General features: G+C 48.7%; 1 protein-coding gene across 1 annotated transcript; it reads right to left on the reverse strand.

The window, feature by feature from the left end:
• Positions 1-4,681: 4,681 nt before the first annotated feature.
• SECTM1 (secreted and transmembrane 1) lies at positions 4,682-5,268 on the reverse strand. Its single transcript, XM_066237545.1, has 2 exons — positions 5,178-5,268; positions 4,682-4,995 (listed from the first exon to the last, which is right to left on the reverse strand). Exons 1-2 carry the CDS (start codon positions 5,266-5,268, stop codon positions 4,682-4,684), a joined length of 405 nt encoding a protein of 134 aa, XP_066093642.1.
• Positions 5,269-12,629: the final 7,361 nt, after the last annotated feature.

A 12,629-nucleotide genomic window follows, 5' to 3' on the forward strand; every position in this document is an offset into this window, starting at 1 on the left:
GGAGGGGTGGAGAAGCAAACGGGCGCCTCTCCTGTGTGCCCTGGCCGGGAATCAAACCCAGGACTCCTGCACGCCGGGCCGACGCTCTACCGCTGAGCCAACCGGCCAGGGCCTATTTTATTTTATTTTTAAAGATTTTATTTTCATTTAATTTTTAGAGAGAGGAGAGAGACAGAGGGAAAGGGGCTGGGGATGGGGAGCAGGAAACATCAACTCATAATAGTTGCTTTCTGTTTATGCCTTGACCAGGCAAGCCCAGGGTTTCGAACCTGTGACCTCAGCATTCCAGGTTGATGCTTTATCCACTGTGCCACTGCTGGTCAGGCAAGTCCATTACTGTTTTATTTTTTTTATTTTTTATTTTTATTTTTTTTGCATTTTTCTGAAGCTGGAAACAGGGAGAGACAGTCAGACAGACTCCCGCATGCGCCCGACCGGGATCCACCCGGCACGCCCACCATGGGGCAACGCTCTGCCCACCAGGGAGCAATGCTCTGCCCATCCTGGGCGTCTCCATGTTGCGACCAGAGCCACTCTAGCGCCTGGGGCAGAGGCCACAGAGCCATCCCCAGCGCCCGGGCCATCTTTGCTCCAATGGAACCTTGGCTGCGGGAGGGGAAGAGAGAGACAGAGAGGAAGGTGCGGCGGAGGGGTGGAGAAGCAAATGGGCGCTTCTCCTGTGTGCCCTGGCCGGGAATCGAACCCGGGTCCTCCGCATGCTAGGCCGACGCTCTACCGCTGAGCCAACCGGCCAGGGCCTCCATTACTTTTTTAAATTGACAAAGAGAAAGGGAGGAAAGGGGAGAGAAACACTGATTTGTTCCACTTATTTATGCATCATTGGTTGACTCTTTTTTTGAAATATATTTTTAAATTAACTTTATTTATTGATTTTAGAGAGAGTAGAAAGAGAGAGAGAGAGAGAATGAAAGGCAAGGGGGAGCAGGACACATCAACTTGTAGTAGTTGCTTCCTGTATGTGCCTTGACCCAGCAAGCCCAGGATTTTGAACCAGTGATCTCAGCATTCCAGGTCAATACTTTAACCACTGTGTCACCAAAGGTTAGGTTGGCCAAACCTATTTTCATCTCTAGGATTATAATGCCACTGGTTCTGGGGCCCTGGAGCCTGTGAAGCCACCAGGAACAGGGCCCTAGGTCTCTCTGATGCCTTAGAATGGTTTAGTGCTTTCAGACATAAAGCAGCTTCTTTTAGATTTTTATGTGTTTTTCCACTTACAGAACGTGTATTTCCCTGCTTGTTTGATGTGTTTTGTTTTTGTTTTTCTGAAGTTGGAAACAGGAAGGCAGTCAGACAGACTCCCGCATGCGCCCAACTGGGATCCACCCGGCACGCCCACCAGGGGGGCGATGCTCTGCCCATCTGGGGCGTTGCTCTATTGTATCCAGAGCCATTCTAGCACCTGAGGCAGAGGCCACAGAGCCATCCTCAGCGCCCGGGCCAACTTTGCTCCAATGGAGCCTTGGCTGCAGGAGGGGAAGAGAGAGACAGAGAGCAAGGAGAGGGGGAGGGGTGGAGAAGCAGATGGGCGCTTCTCCTGTGTGCCCTGGCCGGGAATTGAATCCGGGACTTCTGCACGCCAGGCTGACGCTCTACCACTGAGCCAACCGGCCAGGGCCTTGATGTGTTTTTGATTATGTTATTTTATTTATTTTAAGAATCAGCGTATGGCCCTGGCCAGGTAGCTCAGTTGGTTAGAACGTCGTCCCAATAGGCCAAGGTTGTAGGTTGGATCCCCAGTCAGGGCACATACAGGAATCAACTAGTAAGTATATGGATGTGTGGAACAGCAGTCTGAAGTTTCTCTGATCTTACTCCCTTCTCTCTCTAAAATTAATAAAAACAGAAAAAGAATTAGTGTTACGAATGTTTTACAAAGCATTGAATGCAGTCCAGAAAATGCCCTTTATGTACTTATTAAAAATCGATTCAGTCAAGTTGCACAACGGCAATTATGAAGACATGTGGCGTGGATGGTTTTGGGGTGGTAAAGGGCCACCAGGCAGGGCAGATGGGGGAGCTAGTGGGGCTGGGCAGGCACAGGTCCTGCTTGCAGCCACTCACCTGCCTCTTTCCAGAGGGATGTGATTGCAGGAGAGTCCCCAAAACTTGTTTTTGCTCAGAGTTAAGTCAGGAGTGTGCCCAAGATCAACTTCAGGCCAAAAACTGGAGCACATCCAAGGTAACAGCAGCTCCCCCCAACCCAGGAGGAGCCCAGGCCCAGGCCCTGGAAGAAGAGGGCACAAAAAGGTCCTGTTAGGGCAAGTGCCAAGGATCTTGAGGTTTTTACATTTTTGATGGCAGGGAGATGGAACTGAGAAGGGGTGGGGTGGGGAGAGGCTGGGCAGAGAGACACTGAAGATGTATGTGGAAAAGTGCCTGGGCCCTGGCCGGTTGGCTCAGCAGTAATGTCGGCCTGGCGTGTGGAAGTCCTGGGTTTGATTCCCGGCCAGGGCACACAGGAGAAGCACCCATCTGCTTCTCCACCCTTCCCCCTCTCCTTTCTCTCTGTCTTTCTCTTCCCCTCCCGCAGCCACGGCTCCATTGGAGCAAAGTTGACCCAGGCACTGAGGATGGCTCCATGGCCTCTGCCTCAGGCGCTAGAATGGCTCTGATTGCAATGGAGCAACGCCCCAGATGGGGAGAGCATCGCCCCCTGGTGGACATGCCGGGTGGATCTCAGTGAGGCACATGCAGGAGTCTGTCTGTCTGCCTCCCTGTTTCTCACTTTGGAAAAATACAAAAAAAAAAAAAAAAAGGTGCCTGTCCCTGGCATGAGTGACCAGAAGAAGGCCAGGATTCTGCCAGCTTTCCTGAGTGACTGCCCTGTGTGCAAAGCACAGAGCTCCCCCTTCAGGCTAAAAAACCCTACACAGCCTGATCTGTGGTGGCACAGTGGATAAAGCATCAACCTGGAATGCTCAGGGTTGCCGGTTCAAAACCCTGGCCTTGCCCGGTCAAGGCACATATGGGAGTTGAAGCTTCCTGCTCCTCCCCCCTTTCTCTCTCTCTCTCTCTCTCCCCTCTAAAATGAATAAATAAATAAAATTTAAAAAAATTAAAAAAAAAAACCCTACACAATGGCCAGGTCTTGCTTTCTCTCTGAACCTAGGGCATCTGTCCATCAGACAGGGACAGTGACATAAGCTGTCTCTGCTGCTGGGGGTGTCACTACCCTGTGCTGGCAGCCTCAGGGGGTTAGGGACAGCTCCTAGGGCTGGATTCTGGATGCCAGATGGGCTTGATCGCCCTCCTGATGGGTGCCCACTCCTCAGCTCAGCCTACTCATCTGGGAGGAAGGGAGGGATGAGGAGGGAGGGAGGCAGTGAGTTATGGGAGCTGGGCAGCTCAGGCACACAGATGCAGACACACCACAGGCCACATATTCTGGGTCTTGGGGAAGTCTACTCTTACCACCCTCATGCGGCCCTCTAGGGTGTCCTGGGACAAAGTGATGGCTTGGACCCCAGTGGCCTGGTGGGAGTCTTCTAGCATAAGGCACTGGTTCTCTGGTACCCTGCTCTCCCCCACCACTTCCCACCCAATCCATAGACCAGTGGTGGGCCTTGTACCTACAGAAGCTGAAATTGCTTGAGGGAATGGTACCTTCTGCACCAGACAAATAAGCCGCCGAGGATGAAGAAGATGAGGAGGATGAAGGGGACCATAATGAAGGTCACATACAATTGGTCTTGAGATTGTCTCAGTTCCTGTGGCAGGCAGCACAGGCTCCCCTGGGCCTCTGCGTCTGCAGGAAGCAGGTGGGATTCCATTACTCGTTCACCTCCTCAAGAGCCATGGCTACCTTGACCATACCCAAAGGGGCACAGGCTCCCCAGCTAGAAAGCCCAAGGCCAGGGAATATGCAGGGGAATGGGGTACACAGGCATCTGAGTGGTGACTAAGGGGGCTCCTTACCTGTAGCTCTGGGTGAGGATAAAACACTTCCCCAGGAGGGTGTGGACTGCAGCTCTTGGGGCTCTGCTAGGAAGATGACAGGTTAGGGTGCTTCCCGGGGCCAGTGGGAGCCAGACCGCACCTCCCTCACATGGCCCAGGCATCAGATGAGACCTGGGTACAGGAGTCTATCAGAGCTGGGTGCAGTTCTTAGTCCCTCCCACAGAACCATGTGTGGGAGGTGAGAGGCTTGGGAAGGGGCTGTGGAAACGTTGGGACTTTTAAGCAAAGGAAGAGGGGGCAATGAGGTGAGGGGGTTTTTAAGGAGAAAAGAGGTTGTACCTTTGGACAGACAGGGGAACATGTCTACAGCGCAAGGGCAGCCCTAGGGGGACTTTGTTCCAGTAGGAGGACACAGAAGTTAGTGACAGATAGGAGGGGGTTAAGGGATGGTCTCTGCTGATTGGTTCCATTTTTCACAATGAATCAAAATAGTAGGTCTTAAGGAAGCAAGGGTGAGAGGGAGCAAGCGGTGACCAAGGAGGGTGGTCAAAGAGGAGGTTCTGGGCTCTTGAGAAGGACAGTGTTCAGGGCAGGCTTCAAGAGGGATTGCCACTGGAGATGACCAGGGAACCACAGATGGGGCTGAGTCTTATCCGGAGGCCCCATCTCCAGGCTCTAAGCACTTCGGGGGAGGGGAGTCAAGATGCCCCTACCCCCTTACCTTGCCCCCTGCCCCAGCCCTTCCCCTCACCTGAAACGTTCAATATTTCAATTGAACGTTTTCAATATTTCTCTGGAGTCCCTCTATTATCCACTTATATTGCCCAGCCTGAGTGTCCTGGACTTTCTCTATCACCAGCTGTGCCATGGTTTCTTGAACACAGAACTGCCACCCATCCTGAGAAATATTTCCTAAGGTCATGTCCTTAAAGAGGAGCTGGCAGTCTGTCCTGTTGGGGATGATCTGGCAGCTGGTGATGCTGTGGAGGCTGCTGGATGTGTTGCAGGTCATCACAGCACGCTCACCCCTGGTCACAGAGACTGCGCCCTTGGTGCAAGTGGGTTGGTCCCAGACTGTGTGCAGGGGACATTCACACATGTGGGTCATGGCTGGGGCTCAGGACATTTACCAACAGCCCTCCCTGGGGTCATGGTTGCTACCTGGGCCAGAGCCTGACCTGGGGATACTTGCTACAACGTTAGCCCTCCCCCCACCCTCCTCCTCTCCCATAGAGAAAGGGAGACCCTGGACACACCTTCTTCCATCTGAGAGCTCAAGGAGACAAGCATGAGCACCAGGGTCCAGAGCATTATAGGAACAGGGAGGAAGGGCGCTGAGGTCAGCATGGCCAGCAGGATGGAAGGCCTCAGGGATCCGAAGTCATCCTCATTGGTTTTTGGTACTCTCCCTGGAGGAAGAGAAGCCAGTGGTTCAAAAGTCCATCTGGCTGCTCTAGAAGTAGCTGCAGCTGGGTCAGGGACAGATAGGGGCCCCAGGCTCCTGACCACTGGAGCCGGGAGGCCAGCACCCCTGCCCAACCCTGCTCTGTGCAGCTCAGCCTCTCCCCCCTCTGTGCCTTTCCACAGTGCATACCACTGGTGGCTATTGTCTGACAAAAGAAGGACACGGACAGGACAGAGAGCAAGTCCCTGGGAGAGAGTCCACTTCATCGTGGGGCTCACCTTCCAGTCTGAGAATAAAACCTGCAGAACTGCCTGGATGGGGTGAGTGACAGAGAGGTTCAGCCAGAGGGGCTCTGGACCCAACTCATCTCTGAGGCCACCACCTTGGACACCTACCTATTGTCTCCTTTCTTCATTCCACTGCTGGGTGCCCATCTGTATTTCAGGACCTTTTATGGGATATTTGGCCAGATTTGCTTTATCAACAGGCTGTGTCTTTCTGAGGAACTCACAGGTTGTGAGCAATGCCACAATTTCCACTTCCTATGAAATAAGAGCTGTTGTAAGGTACCAAAAAGCTAAAAATTGATATTAATATTCTGGGAGGAAAGGTCAGGCTTTCCTGTCCTGTCCTTCCTTTGGGGAGGGGAGGGAGAAGAATGTAGAAGTTTCTGGCTTGCAAGAACAATGGGTCATTCAGTTTTAAATCTAAAATAAAGGTTAACCAAAAACTTCTCTTTCAATAGGAGGCATAATTTACATACCACCTTGCATTGATTGTAGTTCCTCCTCCCTGGAATCTTGAGGGTAAAATACCTCTAGGCTAGTGAGGGAAGATGAACCCTGAAAGATTTGTAAACGTCTTTGATTGTGTTACAAATATTGATGACTTATGACCTATGCAACTTACCACCATTCGACTTTAAGACCACAATTGCTAGCCACGACTGCTCAGTGTCTAGCAGCGCAAGCCTTGCCCAGCTGGGCATACGACACTGTGGACCAGCTTCTGGCAGCTCTACCATTTCACCATTCAACTGTTATCCATTTCAACATGCACCATTCCACATGCACCATTTCAACTGTTATCCCAGACTTGGTACAGCAATTTGTGTTTTGTGTCTTGGATATTTTTCATCAAACCCCTCCCAAGATGTCTACCAAGAGGAAATTGTCTTTGCAAATATTAAACCAGTTGTAGTGGTAATGCAGTGTTTTACTTAAACCTGACGAACGTAAAAATTGATAGATACATGAATTCACCAGAACTTCCAACTGCCCTTTTGCTGTTCTGCTTGTCTATCTGACCCCACCCTTGCTTACTTACTATCGCCTCTGAAGCAGAAAAGTTCTAGGAAGCTGGTCGACTGCCCCAAGGAGAAGCGTTCCAGGAAGCCAAAATCATAGGACTGCAGAAGGGAGCATGCCAGAATTGCTGACTCAATGCACACTTGCTCAAAGCTCTTCCCCACCTTAATAAATGTTTGCCTCAGAGTCTGTTTTGGTTGGTACACTTCTCCCGGAGGAGTGCCCTGGCAGGTCTTTCTCCTCTAATAAAGCCTGCACACCTGGTGTTCGAGTGCCATCTCATTCTTACAAAAATAAGAAACAAAATGGTGTAGAGATGATACAAATGGCATAAAATGAACAAAGAAAATTATGATATATAACAATAATGAAAGAAAATTATGATAAAATGTGACAAAGATTTTTATAACATCATTTCACAATACTGTACATATAGCCTACTCAATTTGTGACCAAATCGTGTTACGACCAGTCTGTCAGAACCAATCGTTGTCATAAGTCGAGTACTTTGAAAGTCTTAATGTTTCTGTGTATCCCCTAAACAAATGATGTCAGCCCATGCCATGATGTCATGCTCTCCCCCGCCCATGTGTGATCAAGGGTATATAAGCAGCCCCTGAACTATTTTTGGTACTGCACGATTTGGGCTTGCAGATGCTCCATGTCAGCAATATGCGGCCAGCATATTTAATAAATCTCCTCCTCTAATAAAACTCTTCAAAATTTATCTGGACTGGGTGTCTCTATATGAACTTGATGAAATGAGGTACAGTGCCTTTCAGAATCTGGGGTGTAGTACTTTACAACACAGCCACTCAGGCTTGGCAGCCACTTGGCCTCTGAAGAAGGTGACACATACTTGAGTATTTTATTTTAAAATGCTTTAAAATTGCTTACCAGACCATTTGTTGACTGTTTGATCTGGGGAAAAAAACCAGGCTTTTTGGCCCTGGCCGGTTGGCTCAGTGGTAGAGCATCGGTCCAGTGTGTGGAAGTCCCGGGTTCGATTCCTGGTCAGGGCACACAGAAGAAGCAACTATATCTGCTTTTCCACTTCTCCTTTATCCCCCCCCCCCCCCCCACTCCTGCAGCCATGGAAGCCATGGCTTGAATAGTTCAAGCAATTTGGCTTCAGGCACTGAAGATGGTTCCATGGCCTGTGCCTCACGTGCTGAAATAGCTCAGTTGCCTAGCAACAGAGTGGTGGCCGTAGATGGGCAGAGCATTGCTGGGTGGATCCATGCAGGAGTCTATCTCTGCCTCCCTGCCTCCTGCCTCTCACTTGATGAAAAATTAAATTAAAAAATAAGCTTTTTATTTTGTCAGAGAATTTCCTTAGGGCCCCCCCATCCCCATCCCCACCCAGTGTGTATGTTGTCACAATACATGAGCTGATACAAATGATCATCAACTACAGTCTGCACTGAATATCAGGGATCACGCTTGGGTTGTGTACTGCATTCAGATGAACATGTACCAACGGTTGTCCACTACTATGGCATCACACAGAGTAGTCTTTCAGCTTTAAACACCCCCTGTGCTTGGTCTTCCTCCCTCCCCCAGCCCCTTGCGACCCCTGATCTTTTGACCACCTTCATAGCTTTGCATTCTTCAGAGGGCCATAGAATCGGGACTCTTTGGTTTTATATTTCCTGTTTCTCACTGTTTATTTCAGTTTTGGAAAATGAGACAAAAGGGCTGGGAACAGAGTGAACTCTGAATGTGATGTCCTCTAGGAACTTGGGACCATCAGTGACCGGTCTTGATCCCAGGGAGCTTTGGGCTAAGCAGGGTGATGAACTTGGGAGGGTGACCTCAGCCAGGCTCAGCTCCAGGATACTGTTTAGTGGGCTGCAAGTTCCAGAGCTCTCCAAATCCCCTGGGGGGTCTGACCAGGCTAGTGACCCTGCTCAGCCCACTGCCCCACCCTCCTATCCTGTCTCCACCTCCAGTGGACTCCTGTCTGCCTCTTGACCACTGACCACCTGTGGTCTTGCCCCTGCTCCTGGCCTCACTGAAGGGCTGGTGGTAACTGGAGCAGCAGTCAGTGTCATGGCAGCCCTTTCAGCACAGCTTAACCCTGGCAGGGACTCAAGCCTGCTGACCTGGGAGCCTTGGAGCTGTAGGAGATGGAGACTGTAAAGCCAATAGCCACGGCCACCATCACAGCCGCCTGGCCCATGCAGGTTTGCATTAGATTCGGACATACCGTAAAGAAACAACAGAGCCAAGAACTGGTGGGCTATTAGCTTTAATCCTAGTTTGCACCTGGCGGGCAAGTAAAAACATACACTGGGCTCCAAAACCCACTCATTCAGTGCTCACAAAGCTACTGACTTATCCGAGTTTCCTAGAATCAAAGGTTCCTAGCTCACCAAACTCATTCACCTCTGTTCCCCATCTCCTTCCTTCTCCCTGCACAAACTCTGCACAAACTGGCTTCTCCCTCAGCACTCCACCATCTTGACTGCTTCTCCTGGCCTCCTCCACATGGCCTTTCTCTACTCACCTCTCTAATGCTAATCCCAGGAACCAAGAGAGCAAGCTCCTGGTCTGCCTCGCCTTATATTATAGAAATCCAAACCTTTAATCCAATATACAAACAAGGAAGTCTCTGATACAAAGTCACTTATCTGAGGCATAATGGGATTCCTCATGAGAGTGCACCACCCCACAGCAAAAAGGATGGGAAAGACTTAGTCCTAAAACCAAGCCCCAGGCTACAAGGATCCTGCCTGCCCACAGCCCACCCTCAACACACATTAATATAATCACACCCATCCCAAGCAAGAAGGGCAAGTATTATGATCACCTGGGCGACGGGCTTCCACGTGGGCAGCACCATCTTTAACAAAGTGAGCATAATATATTTTATCTGCCCAACACTTGGCATGGTGCATGTTTCTGGCTAAGAGCTGTCTGGAGCCAGGACGTCCATGGGGATGGACTGGGAGGAACAGACAGACATGTAGGGATTGTTTCCTCCTCACTCAGTTTGCATGGGACTCTGAGGTCCTGGTGCTCTGGTCTCTACAAGACATGTGCCCGTCGGCTGAGGGCTTTGATGACTGGGCTGGGCTGGAAATGCCTAGGCACCTTGTGAAGCTGTTTTCCTAGGTTTTATCCATCAGAGACAACCATTACACGCTGTTGGTCAAATAAGTTTGAAAATTGATATATATGTTTGCTCGTTTATAGTTTGCATTGTGTGTGGGGGACAGGCTATAAACAGGCCAGGTCGTTATAGCCTGAGGCTTAGTTTTAAGACTAAGCTTTTCCCCACATCCTTGACTATTGCATGATGTGGGTGGTGCACTCTTATGAGGAATTCCATTATGCCTCAGATAAGTGACTTTGTAACAGAGACTTCCCTGTTTGTATATTGGATTAAAAAGTTTTGATTTCTGTACTATAAAGTGGGGCAGACTGAGAGCTTGCTCTCTCTCGGTTTCTGCTATTACCATTGCAGGGGCCTCCCTGATCCCTTGCCCTTCATGGGAAAAGCAGGTTGTTGAACATATAAAATATATTATGCTCACTTTGTTAAAGATGGCGCTGTCCACATGGAGGCGGTCGCCCAGGTGATATTAACGTGTATTGGGGGCGGGCTGTGGGCAGGCAGGATCCTTGTAGCCTGGAGCTTGACTTTAGGACTAAGCCTTTGCTACCCTTTTTGATGTGGGGTGGTGCAATCCCATCATGCCTCAGAGAAGTGACTTTGTATTAGAGACTTCCCTATTTTGTATATTGAATTAAAGGTTTTGATTTCTGCACTATAAAGTAGGGCAGACCGGTAGCTTGCTCTCTCGGTTCCTGGGATTAGCATTAGAGAGGAGAGCAGAGAAAGGCCACGTGGAGGAGGCCAGGAGAAGCAGCCAAGATGGTGGAGTGCTAAGGGAGAAGCCAGTTTATGCAGAGTTTGTGCAGGGAGTAGGAAGATGGGGAACATAGGTGAATAAGTCTGGTGAGCTAGAAACCTTTGATTCTAGGAAACTCAGATAAGTCAGTAGCTTTGTGAGCACTGATAGAGTGGGTTTTGGAGCCCAGTGTGTGTTTTACTTGCCCGCCGGGTGCAAGCTAGGATTAAAGATTATGGCCCACCAGTTCTTGGCTCTGTTGTTTCTTTACCAACTCTCTAAATCCAATGCGAACCTGCATGGGCCAGGCGGCTATGATGGTGGCCTTAGCCACTGGCCTTACACAGGTTTTCTGCTTTTCTCTTGGCTTCTCTTGTGACTTGCCTGTCTTGGTGATACACCAATAAACAGAATGGCCCACCATCCTCTGACTCCGCCACTTCTTTACTGTCTGCCCAAATCCAATGGGAACCTGCATGTGAATGGCCATGATGGCGGCTCCTGGCCATATACACACGGAACAGCGGTATTCTGTCTATGCAGAGAAATCTGCCAAATCTAACAACAGCTGGGTCCCAGAGCAGTGTTAGCACAACCATTGGCATGTGTCCTCACCACTCATGGTTCAGCACATCATTCATCTACTCACAATTGTAAGAATGAGATGGCACTCGATCACCAGGTGTGCAGGCTTTATTAGAGGAGAAAGACCTGCTGGGGCACTCACATATCTATCATTTCTCAACTCTGTGGTTACATATAAAAGAAAGGCAGTTATTAATTTTATAATATATGGTGAGGGGTGATGAGGAGAAAGAGGAGAAAAAATTGGAAAATTATTGCTTCTTCTGGAGAGAACTCAAGAAGGAAATCTTGCCAAGCCAAGTCCCCCATCCAGTTAAGAAGGTCTTCAATTTCCATGCTGTAAGGTCTGAACCAGGTAATGTCCTCAAAAAACTGAGTGAGGAAGTAAAAAAATTTTGCGAGGTAATGATTGTTAGTTGCTTGTCGGAGCCCATCAACAACTGTTGGCTGACAAGGTCACAGCAGAAGAAGACCCACAACTGCTGGCTGACAAGGTCACAGCAGAAGAAGATCAAAAACTGCTGATTGACAAAGTCACAGCAGAAAAGACCAATGGCTGCAGGTTGATGAAGTCACCCAAAGGAGAGACACAACGATACTTCCCCCTTTGACTTTTTGAATTAATCTGGCCTTATATCCCCCCTTTTCTGGGTGTGTGCTATTATTTGTGGCACAGGGATAATAGTACCGTGCTTTCCCTGTAGATTCATAGTGATTTCTTTGGAAATGAGACAGAGGGTGTGAGTTCCACAGAAAAGCCTGTAAGCCCCTTGAACTGGGCTCATAAACATAAGAGGCTGGCTATAATATCCCTTGTAAAGGGTTAAGTTTGTAGGAGAATTTCTTCTTAATCATGTTAGAAAGAATAGATTGTGAATTGTGAATAGGTAGGAGGCAGTGGCTGTGCACAGAGTGCCTTTCGGCCTTCACTTAATTCAACTGTAAGGTCTGAACCAGGTAATGTCTTCAAAAAACTGAGTGAGGAAGTAAAAAAATTTTCCTCCCTAGCCTTTTCATGTGATAGAGTAGAGAAACATTCCTTTCTTCTTGCTTATTTGATCTGCAGATAGTGGTACACTCTGAGAAGAATAGAGTTAGAACTTAACTAGTGTTTAAATATAATAAATAAGTAATATTTGACTAGACAATAGTATCTTAGGTAAGGTATAGTAGAATGGCCCATTGTGTGGCCTAGGATGAGAGCACAGTCAGCAAGAAAAGAATGTTTTGCTAAGAGAATTGTTTTTTGACTAAAGGCAATTGCTAGGCTTTCTCAATGAGATGTTCTCATGAGATTTATGTACTTTCCAAGATTTTTTGATAATGAGAGGAATGTAGGGGAATCCATAGAAGTAATAACAGTTAATGTCTTCTGAAATTATGTTGCTACTAGGCTATCTTGCAAGTACACTCTGTATATCTTTGGATGAAAGCTACTCTTAATGTTATGTCAATTTCCTTATGGGCAAACCTTTTAGAATCTTGTGAGAAAAAGTAGGACACTGCATAAACTCAAAGCCATTTACCTGAGCAAGCGGTGGTCCATTGTTAGTC

The sequence above is a fragment of the Saccopteryx bilineata genome, chromosome 6, assembly GCF_036850765.1.
Source record: "Saccopteryx bilineata isolate mSacBil1 chromosome 6, mSacBil1_pri_phased_curated, whole genome shotgun sequence".
Taxonomy (NCBI): Eukaryota; Metazoa; Chordata; class Mammalia; order Chiroptera; family Emballonuridae; genus Saccopteryx; species Saccopteryx bilineata.